General features: G+C 52.6%; 3 protein-coding genes across 5 annotated transcripts; 2 read left to right on the top strand and 1 right to left on the bottom strand.

Moving 5' to 3' along the window:
• The first annotated feature begins 261 nt into the window (after nt 1-261).
• Nucleotides 262-2349, top strand: TLCD1 (TLC domain containing 1). The gene is made up of 5 exons (XM_080677616.1): nt 262-409; nt 599-893; nt 1202-1284; nt 1380-1462; nt 1812-2349. The coding sequence occupies exons 2-5, from the start codon at nt 700-702 to the stop codon at nt 2193-2195; spliced, it is 744 nt and encodes a 247-aa protein (XP_080533742.1). The 5' UTR covers nt 262-409; nt 599-699; the 3' UTR covers nt 2196-2349.
• A 320-nt stretch (nt 2350-2669) lies between these two features.
• On the bottom strand, nt 2670-7581 carry RPL23A (ribosomal protein L23a). The gene is made up of 6 exons (XM_080677617.1): nt 7368-7581; nt 6008-6369; nt 5215-5398; nt 3561-3737; nt 3021-3090; nt 2670-2791 (listed from the first exon to the last, which is right to left on the bottom strand). The coding sequence occupies exons 2-6, from the start codon at nt 6030-6032 to the stop codon at nt 2777-2779; spliced, it is 471 nt and encodes a 156-aa protein (XP_080533743.1). The 5' UTR covers nt 6033-6369; nt 7368-7581; the 3' UTR covers nt 2670-2776.
• RAB34 (RAB34, member RAS oncogene family) lies at nt 7082-11286 on the top strand. Of its 3 annotated transcripts, none has more exons than XM_080677615.1 (11): nt 7082-7208; nt 8096-8317; nt 8530-8621; nt 9532-9597; nt 9700-9801; nt 9909-9973; nt 10083-10134; nt 10321-10402; nt 10476-10566; nt 10696-10803; nt 10886-11286. In XM_080677615.1, the coding sequence occupies exons 2-11, from the start codon at nt 8264-8266 to the stop codon at nt 10951-10953; spliced, it is 780 nt and encodes a 259-aa protein (XP_080533741.1). In that variant the 5' UTR covers nt 7082-7208; nt 8096-8263; the 3' UTR covers nt 10954-11286. The 3 variants fall into 3 exon arrangements, with proteins under 3 accessions (XP_080533741.1, XP_080533740.1, XP_080533739.1); XM_080677614.1 differs by lacking the exon at nt 7082-7208 and adding an exon at nt 7366-7432; XM_080677613.1 differs by lacking the exon at nt 7082-7208 and adding an exon at nt 7401-7432 and having other exon boundaries at nt 7691-8317.
• Nucleotides 11287-12044: the final 758 nt, after the last annotated feature.

Genomic DNA, 12044 nt, shown 5'->3' with positions numbered 1-12044 from the left:
AGGGGTGGCGATGGTCAATAGTTTCTAGGCACCGACTCCGTGCGGGGGGGCGCTGTAGAGGCAGGTAAACACATCCGTCTCTAGCCAGAAGCTAGTGATCCAGTGAAAGAACAGGGACAGGGCAGAGATCATGGTCCGAGGCGGGGCTCAGACCCGTACCCAGGACCCGAGTTTAAAAGTCGTGGGTGTGTGACGGATCCTGTCAGCTCTGCCAAGAAAGGAGTTGAGGGCGGAGAGAGTTCTTGCAATACCCGCCCAAGCGGGGGAGCCGGTGGCCCCGAGGAAAGTGGGGGGGCGGGTTAATGAGGCCAAGCGAGCGAGTCGGCAGTCAGGAGGCGCCAGCGAGGGGTGCTTTCGCGGCGGCGCCTCAGGACAGCCCCCGAAGTCTGCAGGAGAGAGGCGGGGCGCGGTAGGCCCTCCGGGAAAAGGGGCTTGCGCCCTCCGCTTAGGAAGGCGCCGGAGGGGCGGGGGCAGGCGGACTGGGCGGGGCGGGGGCGCAGGCGGTTAGGGGCGGAGGCAGAGGCCCGCTGGGAGGGGACGGGAGGAGCGAAGGGGCCTAGAGGGCTCCGAGAACAACTGTGAGGCTGCCGGCCGGCAGGAGAGGCGCCCGGGGAGGACTGGCCCGAGAGGGAGCCCGTTCCCCAACAGCCCGAGGAGGCCGCCTAGAGGGCGGACAGACCGACGTCAGGGAGGGCCAGCATGCTCCCACTGCTGCACCCCGCCCTGCTGCTGCTCCTGGGCGCCACGCTGACCTTCCGGGCGCTCCGGCGCGCGCTCTGTCGTCTGCCTCTGCCCGCGCACGTGCGCGCCGACCCCTTGCGCACCTGGCGCTGGCACAACCTGCTGGTCTCCTTCGCCCATTCCATTGTGTCAGGGATCTGGGCTCTGCTGTGGTGAGTGAAGGACCGGGAGGGGGGAGTGAAGGTGACTAGGGGATCCCGCGTTACTTTCCCCATCATTCACAGGCGGGCTGAGGCCACGCAGTCTCACATGATTCCCTGTCTGGAAAGCTATCCAATCCGGAGCCGCAGCGGCCCCAGGGGAAGGGGATGTCACCTGGGAAAGGGGAGACACCTGGGTTTCAGCCAAGCCCCTCCTTGCTCCCCAGTTAATAGAGCGAGCCCGGACTCCTCCGGGACTGTCAAGTTGAAGGTCCTTGGGAATGGGGAGATGAGCGCCTGCCTTCTTCCCTCCCTTTCAGTGTATGGCAAACCCCCGAAATGCTGGTAGAGATTGAGACAGCTTGGTCGCTTTCTGGCTATCTGCTCGTTTGCCTCTCCGCAGGTAAGCCTTACCCAGTAAATATTTAAGTAGGTGGGGGAACAGGGAGAAGCTTTTTATAATCCCCTTCATGACCTTTCCCCCCATCCCTCTGCTAGGTTATTTCATCCACGACACGGTGGACATCGTGGTCAGTGGCCAGGCTCGAGCTTCTTGGGAATACCTGGTCCATCATGTCATGGTGAGAAACAAGGGGTGTGGTATGGCCCTGGCGCTAGCAACTTGTCTCAGACCTGTCCATCAACTCCATTCCCACCGTGTCCTGCATCTTCCCATGTTAGGATGCTAATCCGTGCCCTTGGTTCACTATTTGAGGCCAGCAATCCCTAACTTCATCTAGTACCTCAAACACTATAAACTCTACATAGGGATCAAAATTTAATCATGTTGAATTCACTGTAAAGTATATCAGAAGAAAGCAAATAGGGGAAGACTTTCCAGTCCTCAATCTGATTGCTTTGACACTCCCATTAACTTCCAGTAACGTCTTGGCATCTATTTCCTAACTTGCTCTCATCTTTGCCTTCTAGGCCATGGGTGCCTTCATATCTGGCATCTTTTGGAGCCGTTTTGTAGGTGGGGGTGTCCTAACACTGCTGGTAGAGGTCAGCAATATCTTCCTCACCATTCGCATGATGATGAAGATCAACAATGCCCAGGATCTCCTCCTCTACAGGATCAATAAGTATGTCAACTTGGTCATGTACTTCCTCTTCCGCCTGGCCCCTCAGGCCTACCTCACCTATTTCTTCATGCAATATGTGGGTCAGAGGAGCCTAGGCACCTTCCTGCTGGGTATCCTGCTCATGCTGGACATCATGATCCTCATCTATTTTTCCCGCCTCCTCCGCTCGGACTTCTGCCCCGAACGTGTGCCCAGCCCACAACACAAAGACAAGTTCTTGACAGAGTGAGAGGCAGAGCTTGGGACTTGAGGCAAGGACAGCAAAGAGCCAAGAACAGCCTCATGTATAAACTGAGATGAGCCCCAAACCTGGGGCATCCAGCCTCTCCACCTTTCAAGCTTGCACCCACTATTGAAAACACTAATGAAAGCACTTCTCTGAAGTCCTTGTCCTTTCTTGGGCAAGGGGTGAGGGAAGCAGACAGACCGGTTGGACATAGTAGATGGGTGTGGGGACAAAGTGCTACCCAAAAGCCAGCCAACCCATATTGCCCTGAAATGGATGTGATGAAAACTCTGGGTACTGGTTTCATACAAAGACTTCTTCCAGGGGTAAAGGAAGGGGTTCTTATAAAACTTCTTGTTTGCTTACTCCTATGACAGAGGCAAGCTCTAGTTGTACAAATACCTCCTAGCTGAGCTCCCACGTCAAGGTTATAACAAGTATGGTGAAGTGCTAAGTGTTCCAACAGGGTAAATAGGCCAAGTCTTGCCCAAACTCTATTTAGTGTTCGCCCAGCCCAAACAGAAATCAACATGAACAATACAGTGTAAAATTTTTATATTTAGAATTAGGCAGCTGGACTCAGTTTAGATGATTCCAATCTGAAAAACAAAAGGGAGTTTTGTTACTAGAAGTTGAAATATGAAGATTAAGCTAGAATGTCATGATTAAAAAGCAAAATGTGGGCATAGGGTAGGGCCTATTAAGGAGAAGGGTGCAGTCAGTCAGTTAAGACTAATCAGCAAAAGTCAGGCTTTGGTCGCTAATAAGACACATCATTTGCACCCAGGGGGGTGGGGTGTTGAGAGTTTTGTGGCAAAGGAAGCTTACTTTGTTGGCAACATCCAAAGCATCATAGTCAGGAGCCAGTCGAACATATGCCTTCTTCTCGCCATCAGGCCTAGGGCGGAAAGGGCAGCCTTAGTCCCTGCTGTCCTCACTGGCCCTATACCCTCCACCCAGTCTTCTGGGGCACCAGGAGTTCCCTTGTTCATGTCATTCTTTTGCCAGTAGTGGTTTGTCTGTCATCTGCACAGAGGAAGCGAGGGAAGCCACTAGGCTACAAACAAAGCCAATTCCCTTTTATGGGAAACACCACTGGACATTCAAATCCAGATGATCTGACAAATTTTCTCTTACTCTAGGGCCTGTCTAGAGGCAGGAATCAAGAAAATGAGTGTCAACCCCATAAATCAAGTCCTAGAGGCAGGACAAGCTGTTGATTCCTCAAAAGTCCATACTCCATACAAAGGACCATAATTACAGGAGGGGCTGCTCATTTCTGACCCCAAAAGCAGCATCAAGGAATTTCATGCTGTTCAGATTTCCTTGGCTTCTGACTGAAGCCCCAGCCCATAGAGCCCCATTCACCTGATCAGGGTGTTGACCTTGGCCACATCAATGTCATAGAGCTTCTTCACAGCCTGTTTGATCTGGTGCTTGTTGGCCTTGACATCCACAATGAACACAAGTGTATTATTGTCTTCTATCTTCTTCATGGCTGACTCGGTAGTTAGGGGGAACTTGATGATGGCATAGTGGTCAAGCCTGGGGGAAGTAAAATGGGGTCACCTGGCCTGAGCCCAGTTTAAGAAAGAATGAGCCCTCTTTTGGAGCCCAGGTGCATCAGATGAGGAGTAGCAATCATTTCTGTCAGACTTTGGTCGCTGAACATTATCATCATCTGCACCCTGAAATCTAGACCTGGAGCCTCAGCCTGAGAGCAAAACCACGAGCACTTTCACTTGAAGGGCTTTCATCCTTTAAGTGATTAAACCATCTTTGAGTCTCCAAACCCCTTCATTCTTTATTTGACCTCAACATTTCTGAATAAAATTTAAGACCTGAGAAGTTAAAACCAAAAGGCACAAAGCTAGAATACAGCATCCTAAAACTCAGATTAGAATTCCAAAGAATGTTGGTGCTTCACTATGAGGCTGGGGAGGCCAGGCCATTTCTACCCATCTTGGTCGATGAAAACTGGCTTGGGGGCCATCCATTCTTGAGAGCAACTTTTTTTTAAAAAAAGTACAGCTCAGGTTAAACTTAGAGTGGCTTAAACACCCCTACAGCAGTTTTCTCCCTGAAATTCAGAGAAGCAAGGCTCTGTTCACATGGACACTACTATCCCATTTGAAGCAGAGGTCAGGTCTCGGCCTTTCATTACCCTAAATTCTAGGTCCAAATGGGGATAAAAAGCCTGTCAAGTGGTTTCCTCCATAGCTGGACACAAACCACTCCCCTGCCTTTTTCTTAGGAAGCAGTGGGAGGAGCAGAAACCCATCAGTTTCTACCACCTTGGTTCTACTCCAATTGGTGGTTCCTAAGGTCAGTTATTAACAGCAGCACTACTCAACCATTACCTGAGTGTAAACATTTGAGAGTGAATGAAAAGATGTTTCCATACACTGCTGCAGGCCCTCATCCAATACAAATGAATGAATCTCGTTATAAACCTAGAATCATCACACATCCTCACCCTCAAGGACTATTCCCTATATAGCAATAGGTGCTATGAGGGATGAACTAAATCTGGAGCTCCAAAACAAAGAACATAAGTCTTATTTTATACTTCCAAGAAAGTGGACTTTAAAACCCTAACATATAAAGTGATAATGAACCTAACAACTAATTCCTGCCTGCAGTGTAAAAAATGTCTCTTCTTGTTCTTTAAGGCAGTAATCTCCTCACAACCCCATCAAGAAGTACCTCAACATGTTTTTAAGAAGCCATGTTCTAAGTTTGGTCAATTTCATAGTTACCAGTGGAGGATATCCAAACATCTTTTCAAGAGGATGGTCAGTGCTCTTCTGGGGAGCACGTCTGTGCCCTTCCCTTCCCCTGCTCCCCCCCAGGTGCATTACCTTCGCCTTTCTCTCTCTCCCCTAAGCTCCAAGGGCCCTTCAGTCTCTGCCTCCAAGTTGTTTCCTGAGCCTACACAGCCCAGCTAGTTCACTTCTACTACCTATGTAACTTTCTAAATAAACTTTCTCATAATGGGGGCGGGGGGAGGGGCTATACTGACTTGTTTCTCCTGGGTGCGCTCTTTCGAGGGTATTTAGGCTGCCTCCGGAGCCTTAGTGTCTTTGGCCGTCGGAAGGTGGGTGACGTGCGGATCTTCTTTTTTTTGTGGCTGTGGACGCCTTTCAACACTGCTTTCTTTGCCTTCAAAGCCTTTGCTTTGGCTTCGGCTTTGGGAGGGGCAGGGGCTGAGAAAAGGAAAGAGAATGAGGAATTCAGAAATCGATCACTTCCGGCCTAAAGAACGGTAGCGGGCGCACCAGGCCACATGTGCATCAGTGGTTCCTTTGAAGACATCAAAAGTCTCAGCTTAAAAGTTTTTCCATCATATGCACAGTTATTGGGGAAAACTTGGAGTAACTCCAGGGATACCACAGAAAAAAAAAACACAATAACTAGCAATATTCTTGCCAGAACGCGTGCTAGTTTTATATATAACGTCTCACAGCCACCCCGGGAGGGTATAGAGCCATATATAAGAGTAAAAAAAAGTAAAGTCAGTTAAGTTGAGGGCACTGATTCCTTACAGGTCTGGAGACATGAAGTGGCGGCCTGTGGATGCGTGTAGTCCCCACAATCGACTATGTGGCTGTCGGCTCCCTCCCCAACCCCCTTCAACTGGAGCCCAGCCCATGTGGCTGGGCCCACGCGCGCCGTAGCGTGGCCGAAACGAAACGGGAAGAGCAGCTCCGGAGCTGACACCCCAAGTCTTAGCACAGCCACCGTCCTTTCAGTTTGTTCACCCTGCGGGGATCCCAGGTCAGCCAGCAGTGTTCCTCCCAAACCCCACCACACACCTTCCTTCTTAGCTTTCGGCGCCATCTTCGTAAAAAGGGTTCACAAGATCTGTTCCCACGGGCTTATAGAGCCAAGTAGCACCGAAACCTCGCGATGTTTTTTTACTTAAAGCTGGTTGGATGATCTGTAGCGCGGCGCCCGCTGGGAATAGTAGTTAGGTTTAATTTCCTCAAGAGGGACTAAGCATGCGCCACCCCGCCCCTCGTAGGACCTAAGCTTCTTGGGGGTTGTAGTTTATTTATCTGCTGTGGCGGTTGGATGGGGTAGCGGACAGCCACTCGAGTCTGGTCCTGAGCGCTTCCCATCTTCAGCAACTTCAGGGAAAAGGATTGCAAATTCCAGGCGACGGTAGCACTGCAAACTGTAATGAATATAATTAGATTAGCTCAGGGAGAGTGAAGCAAAGTTCTAGAACGTTAGAGCAGAATTTGTCAGGCCCAACTCCCTCAAACAACATTTGTGTAAATTGAGGTCCCGAGAGGATACGTGGCTTATCAATAATGGTGATTTGGTGGCAAAAAATAAAAATAAAGATCGAGTCACGCAGAGGGGAGGAGAAAAGTACCAGAGGAGGTAGAAGGTGGCAACATCTCCCCTCTTTACCCATGACAGTCTGATTTCATGTGTTTTCCTGACAAGACTCTTGAAGAAATTCTAGCAATATTCCAAACACCCAGCGCACAGACTTCAGCATTCGCTACTTCTTCTTGTGAGTAATCCCGTTCACAATTCCTTCCCTTTAAGCAATCTTCCCTTTCGTGCCCCAGTCATAGTTGCATCCTCAAACTCAGTTCCAGACACAGAGCAAAGTTTAGTAAAGCCCCAGTTTGCTTCTCTGAGGGTCGGTGTCCTCCTGCCTTCACCCCTCCCTTTCTATCGTCTCTCTGGCCTCTTGGAACCTGACTTGCCCATTGACGGTGAGATCTGTTGTGCGTTACCCGATTCTGTCTTCCACAACTGCAAAATGCAAAAGTTGTTCTTGGGACGATTCCAAAGGGGTCGGTTTGAAGAACGCCCCTACCAGAGGGGAGTCCTCATGTTCCGGAGCAGTGACCTCCCCAAAGGGCGGAGTTCCCGGTCCATCTAGCCCTCCTTTATCCTCCATCAAGGGAGGCGGCTTGGTCTTCAGCCTCCCCACCCCTCAGTCTACACCGGAGCCTTCGAGGAAAAGACGCCACACCTCGGACGTCTCTCTCCAAGGTGGGCATCCAGCTCCGCCTCTGGCACCCCTTGTACGCTCCCCGCTCCCACCTCCCAGGGCTGAAGGGCGAGCGGGGGCAGACTCTATGAGTCACGTCCTGGGCCTGCAGTTGAGGAGGGAAGCACCGCCTCTCCTTGGGCCCCTTCTCTCCCCCTTACCCCTCCTCCTGGCGCAGCCAGATGCTGCGCAGCAATCACCGATTCCCCATCACCAATTCGGCTGGGTAAGGGTCCCCGTGGAGGCGCAGCCCCGCACACAGGTGCAGGGCAGAGAAACCTAGGGGGTCCCTATGTGGGCAGGTTCCAGCATGTGTGGGGGCGGCCTGGGTCCCAGATGAGGCGTCTGGCGGGGGAGCCTAAGCTAGGGCAGTGCAGGGAGGAGGAGAGGATGGGGAGTCTCGGGCGGGGTGCGAGGCCGGGAGCTGCCGGGAGAGGGGCTGGGGGCGGCCCTTCTCCAGGAATTTCCGGGGATCATGTTACAGCGCTGGCGGAGGGAGAGCGGCGTGGGACGCGGGGCCCTGCGGCAGCGGACTGGGCGCCCCCGCCCCCGCCTCCAGCAGCTCTCGGACCTCGCATCGCGGTCCCTGCCCACACTGACCCCGGGTGGTGGGGCCGCCCCCAGTCCCCGGGCTGCTCTGTTATGGTGGGGCCGCCTCCACCCCGAGTTGTCGTCGGGTCTCCGCGGCCTCGAGTTATTGTGGGAAGTATCCGGCCCCGAGTTATTGTAGGGTCTGCTCGGGCCCGGGATCCCCCGGACGGGACTCCCCGCCCCCATTTGGCGGCCGAGGGGTCTCCCCGCCCCCGAGTCGTCTTCGGGACGCCCCGGGCCCGGGTGATCGTGGGTTCGCCACAGCCCCGGGTGACTGACCCATCCCCGTGGCCCGCAGCGATCGTGGCGTCCCCGAGGCCGCGGGCTCCCGTAGGTTCCCCGTGGCCCCGAGTTATAGTTGGGACTCCTCGGTCGCGGGTGATTGTCGGGTCTCCACGGGCCCGGGTCGCCGGGGCGGATCAGGCCTCCGCGCCTTCTCAGGGCGCCCCACCAGGCCGCAGGCAAGATGAACATTCTGGCGCCCGTGCGGAGGGACCGCGTCCTGGCGGAGCTGCCCCAGGTAGGCGCCAGGGCCACGTCGGGCATCTGGCTGCGGCGGTGTATGGGCGGGGAGGAGGCGGCACCCGACCCGTTAGAGCTGGGGCCCAGCCCTGCCGCCCAGCTGGGCCTACTGCTTCTGGGTGGTCCCCTCCCCACCCCCAGCCCCGGGCTGCTTGGCTGTGGGACGAGGGCCAGGACTGGATAAGTCTCATTCTCCTCCGTCCCTGTCAGTACCTGAGGAAGGAGGCCGCTTTGCACGTGCGCAGAGACTTCCACCCCCGAGTCTCTTGCGCCTGCCAGGAGCACCGGACCGGCACCGTGGGGTGAGTTGGAGACCCCAAAATAAAGACTGGAAGTCCCAGGAAACACTGTAGTCAAAGCAATGGGGCTCCATTTGCACCCTCTGCCAGCTATATGGTTATTCCCTTCATTTCCAGCAAGACTAGGTTGGCCAGAAAGGTGGCAGTTCAATTTCTGACACAGAGAAGGCGGTGGTCCTCAGTTCAACTTCCACACACCACCCATTTGAGCCCCAGGGTCCAAGGCGGGGCTGTGCCTATACCTATGAGTCCCATTGTGGGTATAAAAGGCAATACTAACAACAGTTGCCACTATTAATGTAGCAGTGACTGTGTGCCAGGAAGTGTGTTGGATACTGTTACTTTTATTAAATGGAAAACACCATCACTTTTAAAGAGGTACCCTGATTTCAGAGATATTAAAATGTATGTGTGAGGTGTGTGTGGGGGGAGGTATGTTTCAGAATATAGAACGTTTATCTCATTTTAACCTTCACAGCAACCCAATAAAATATATTCTTTTTTTATTTTATTAAACTTATTGGGGCGATATTAGTCAACAGGGACATAGAGGTTTTAGGTGTGGGTTTCTGTGTTAAAGACCTGTGTGTCGCACCATGTGTTCACCACCCAAAGAAAATACTTTCTAAATCTCCACTTAAATGTTGAAACTGAGACAGAGAGGCCAAGTAATTTGTCCTAAGTTGCACAGCTAGTAAGTGTGAGAGCTGGGGTTCAAATATATGTCTTTTTGATACTAAAGCACAAAACACTCCTAGCCAGCACATCTGTCCAGAAAGCGCCCTGGGAGGCCTGGTGTCTACTGGTGTCTGGCAATTGCAGCCTGGGTGCAACTACCCTTGTAGACCTCTTAGGTTGCCCTGGGACTCCCTAGAGTGAACGAACTAGTGCCCACTCCTCTTTTGTCCAGCAGATTTAAGATCTCCAAGGTCATTGTGGTGGGGGACCTGTCGGTGGGGAAGACTTGTCTCATTAATAGGTAAGAGGGTGCTGGAGCTGAACTGGGTTGGGCTGGGCAGGGTAGGGCCAGGGCTAGCCAGATGGGCTGGGCTAAGGGCCAGAGCATCTGGTGCCCCCTCAGGTTCTGCAAAGACACCTTTGATAAGAATTACAAGGCCACCATTGGAGTGGACTTTGAGATGGAACGATTTGAGGTGTTGGGCATCCCCTTCAGTCTGCAGCTGTAAGTGCTTCTTCCTCTCTACCGCTTCCAGCCATTTCTTCCTCTAGCACTTACACCCCACCTACGCCCTATCCCCATACCACTGTTTCACCCCTCCTCCCTCCTAGCTGGGATACCGCTGGACAGGAGAGATTCAAATGCATTGCATCAACCTACTACCGAGGAGCTCAAGGTGAGGGGCTGGGTGAAGTGGGGTAGGTGGCTGCTTCTAACCTAGAGCTGTGGAAATGAGCCAGTAGTGTCTCCCTATCAACCTGGGACTGTTTCTGCCACTCTTCCAGCCATCATCATTGTCTTCAACCTGAATGATGTGGCCTCCCTGGAACATACCAAGTATGTGGGGGTACTGACATATATGGGGGCTCTGAGAAGAGAGTGTCCCAAGAGAAGAAAAGAGGGGTGGTCAGTGGCATGGTAGGGAAGGAAAGAACGCATCTAGGAGCAGAGGATAATTGAGCATCTGAGTGTCGGGGCAGGAGCCTGCCCTCCTCATCTCTTGCTGTCCACCATCTGTGGCAGGCAGTGGCTCGCTGATGCACTCAAGGAGAACGACCCTTCCAGCGTGCTTCTCTTCCTTGTGGGTTCCAAGAAGGACCTGAGTGTGAGTGTGCCAGTGGGGGAACTTCCCAACTTGGTGAGGGAACCCTCCCCATCTGACTCTGACTTCCCTTCAGACTCCTGCTCAGTATGTGCTAATGGAGAGAGACGCACTCAAGGTGGCTCAGGAGATAAAGGCTGAGTACTGGGCAGTCTCGTCGCTCACTGGTGAGTAAGAGGCGTTAAGCCTGCTGCGTGGCATTCCTGCTTCCCTTGCCTCTCGCTCCTACACTCCAGCTGTGTCCCGGGACCCCAGGCTGGAAGTGCCCCTGAGCACCCATCTGTTCCTTGTGTCAGGTGAAAATGTCCGGGAATTCTTTTTCCGTGTGGCGGCACTGACCTTTGAGGCCAACGTGCTGGCTGAGCTGGAGAAATCAGGGGCCCGGCGCATTGGGGATGTTGTCCGTGAGTTCCCATCTGGATGAGGGTGGCAGAAAGCTTGGGGAACCTCCAATCCCTGCTTCACTTATTTCTCACTCTTCTTCAGGCATCAACAGTGATGATAATAACCTCTACCTAACTGCCAGCAAGAAGAAGCCCACATGTTGCTTGTGAGGGATTGCCCAGCCCTGGGGCACTGTGCCACCTTGACTTGCCCAGAGTTCTATCCCTGGACATCTGCACTGACTGTTATTCCAAACCAAAGAGCTGCCTGTTGGTGGAAGTACCCCCAGAGAGGTAGTTGGGACCATGCTAGTCACTTCCTGCCCCTGGGCACCATACCAAAGACTGGATGCCCCCTCGATCCAGCGACTCTCCAGGGTGCCCTTGGTGGGGAGGTGGTCCCTGCCACTTTTGCTCAACATGCTGTGCCTTTTGGGGTATGAGGATGCTTAATGATCCCAGCCTCATACTGTGCCTTATGCATTAAAATCTCTGTTATTAGCAGCCTGGGGTTGAAGTCCTTTGTTGGGGATGAGGGCAGGGCTGTCTGGTGATCTTGGGACTGTAGCCTCCTGCTGGGATGCTGGATGTCTCTGGCCCCTGGGCAAGCCTCAGGCAGGCTGGGAGCTCAGGGACCATGTTTGGGGAAGGGGGGCCTGCACTCTCACTGGGTGAGATCTGAATTGTTGGCTTTGAGAGCCCTTTCCTTTCATCCTTTCCCCCAAAATGTGTCCTCCTATTTGGTGCTTATACCCAAATTTCCACCATTGGATAATATTCTTTCCTTCCTTCTTTCTTTCCTCCCTCCCTTTCTTCCTTCCTTTTCTTCTTCTTCTTTTGCCTCTTCCCGTCTTCCCTTTCATTTATTTTGTTAATCCTTACCCGAGGATATTTCTTCATTGATTTTTAGAGAAAGTGGAAAGGGGGGGGGGGAAATAAAGAGAGAAACATCAATGTAAGAAAAACACATCAATTGGTTGCCTCCCCCACACGTTCCCACCAGGGCCGGGGATGGAGCCTGCAACTGAGGTACATGCTCTTGACTGGAATCGAACCCAGGACCCCTCAATCTGAGGCCAGTGTGCTGGCTGAGCTCTAACCACAGAGCAAAACCAGCTAGGGCCCCGCCTTCCCTTTATTTTTTATTTTATATATATATATATATATATATATATATATATATATATATATATATTTTATTGATATTTTACAGAGAGGAAGGGAGAGGGATAGAGAGCTAGAAACATCGATGAGAGAGAAAC

Source organism: Plecotus auritus, assembly GCF_963455305.1.
Source record: "Plecotus auritus genome assembly, chromosome: 7".
Classification (NCBI taxonomy): domain Eukaryota; kingdom Metazoa; phylum Chordata; class Mammalia; order Chiroptera; family Vespertilionidae; genus Plecotus; species Plecotus auritus.
The sequence above is the reverse complement of the archived record's forward strand: the minus strand, read 5'-3'. Positions and strand labels throughout refer to the sequence as shown.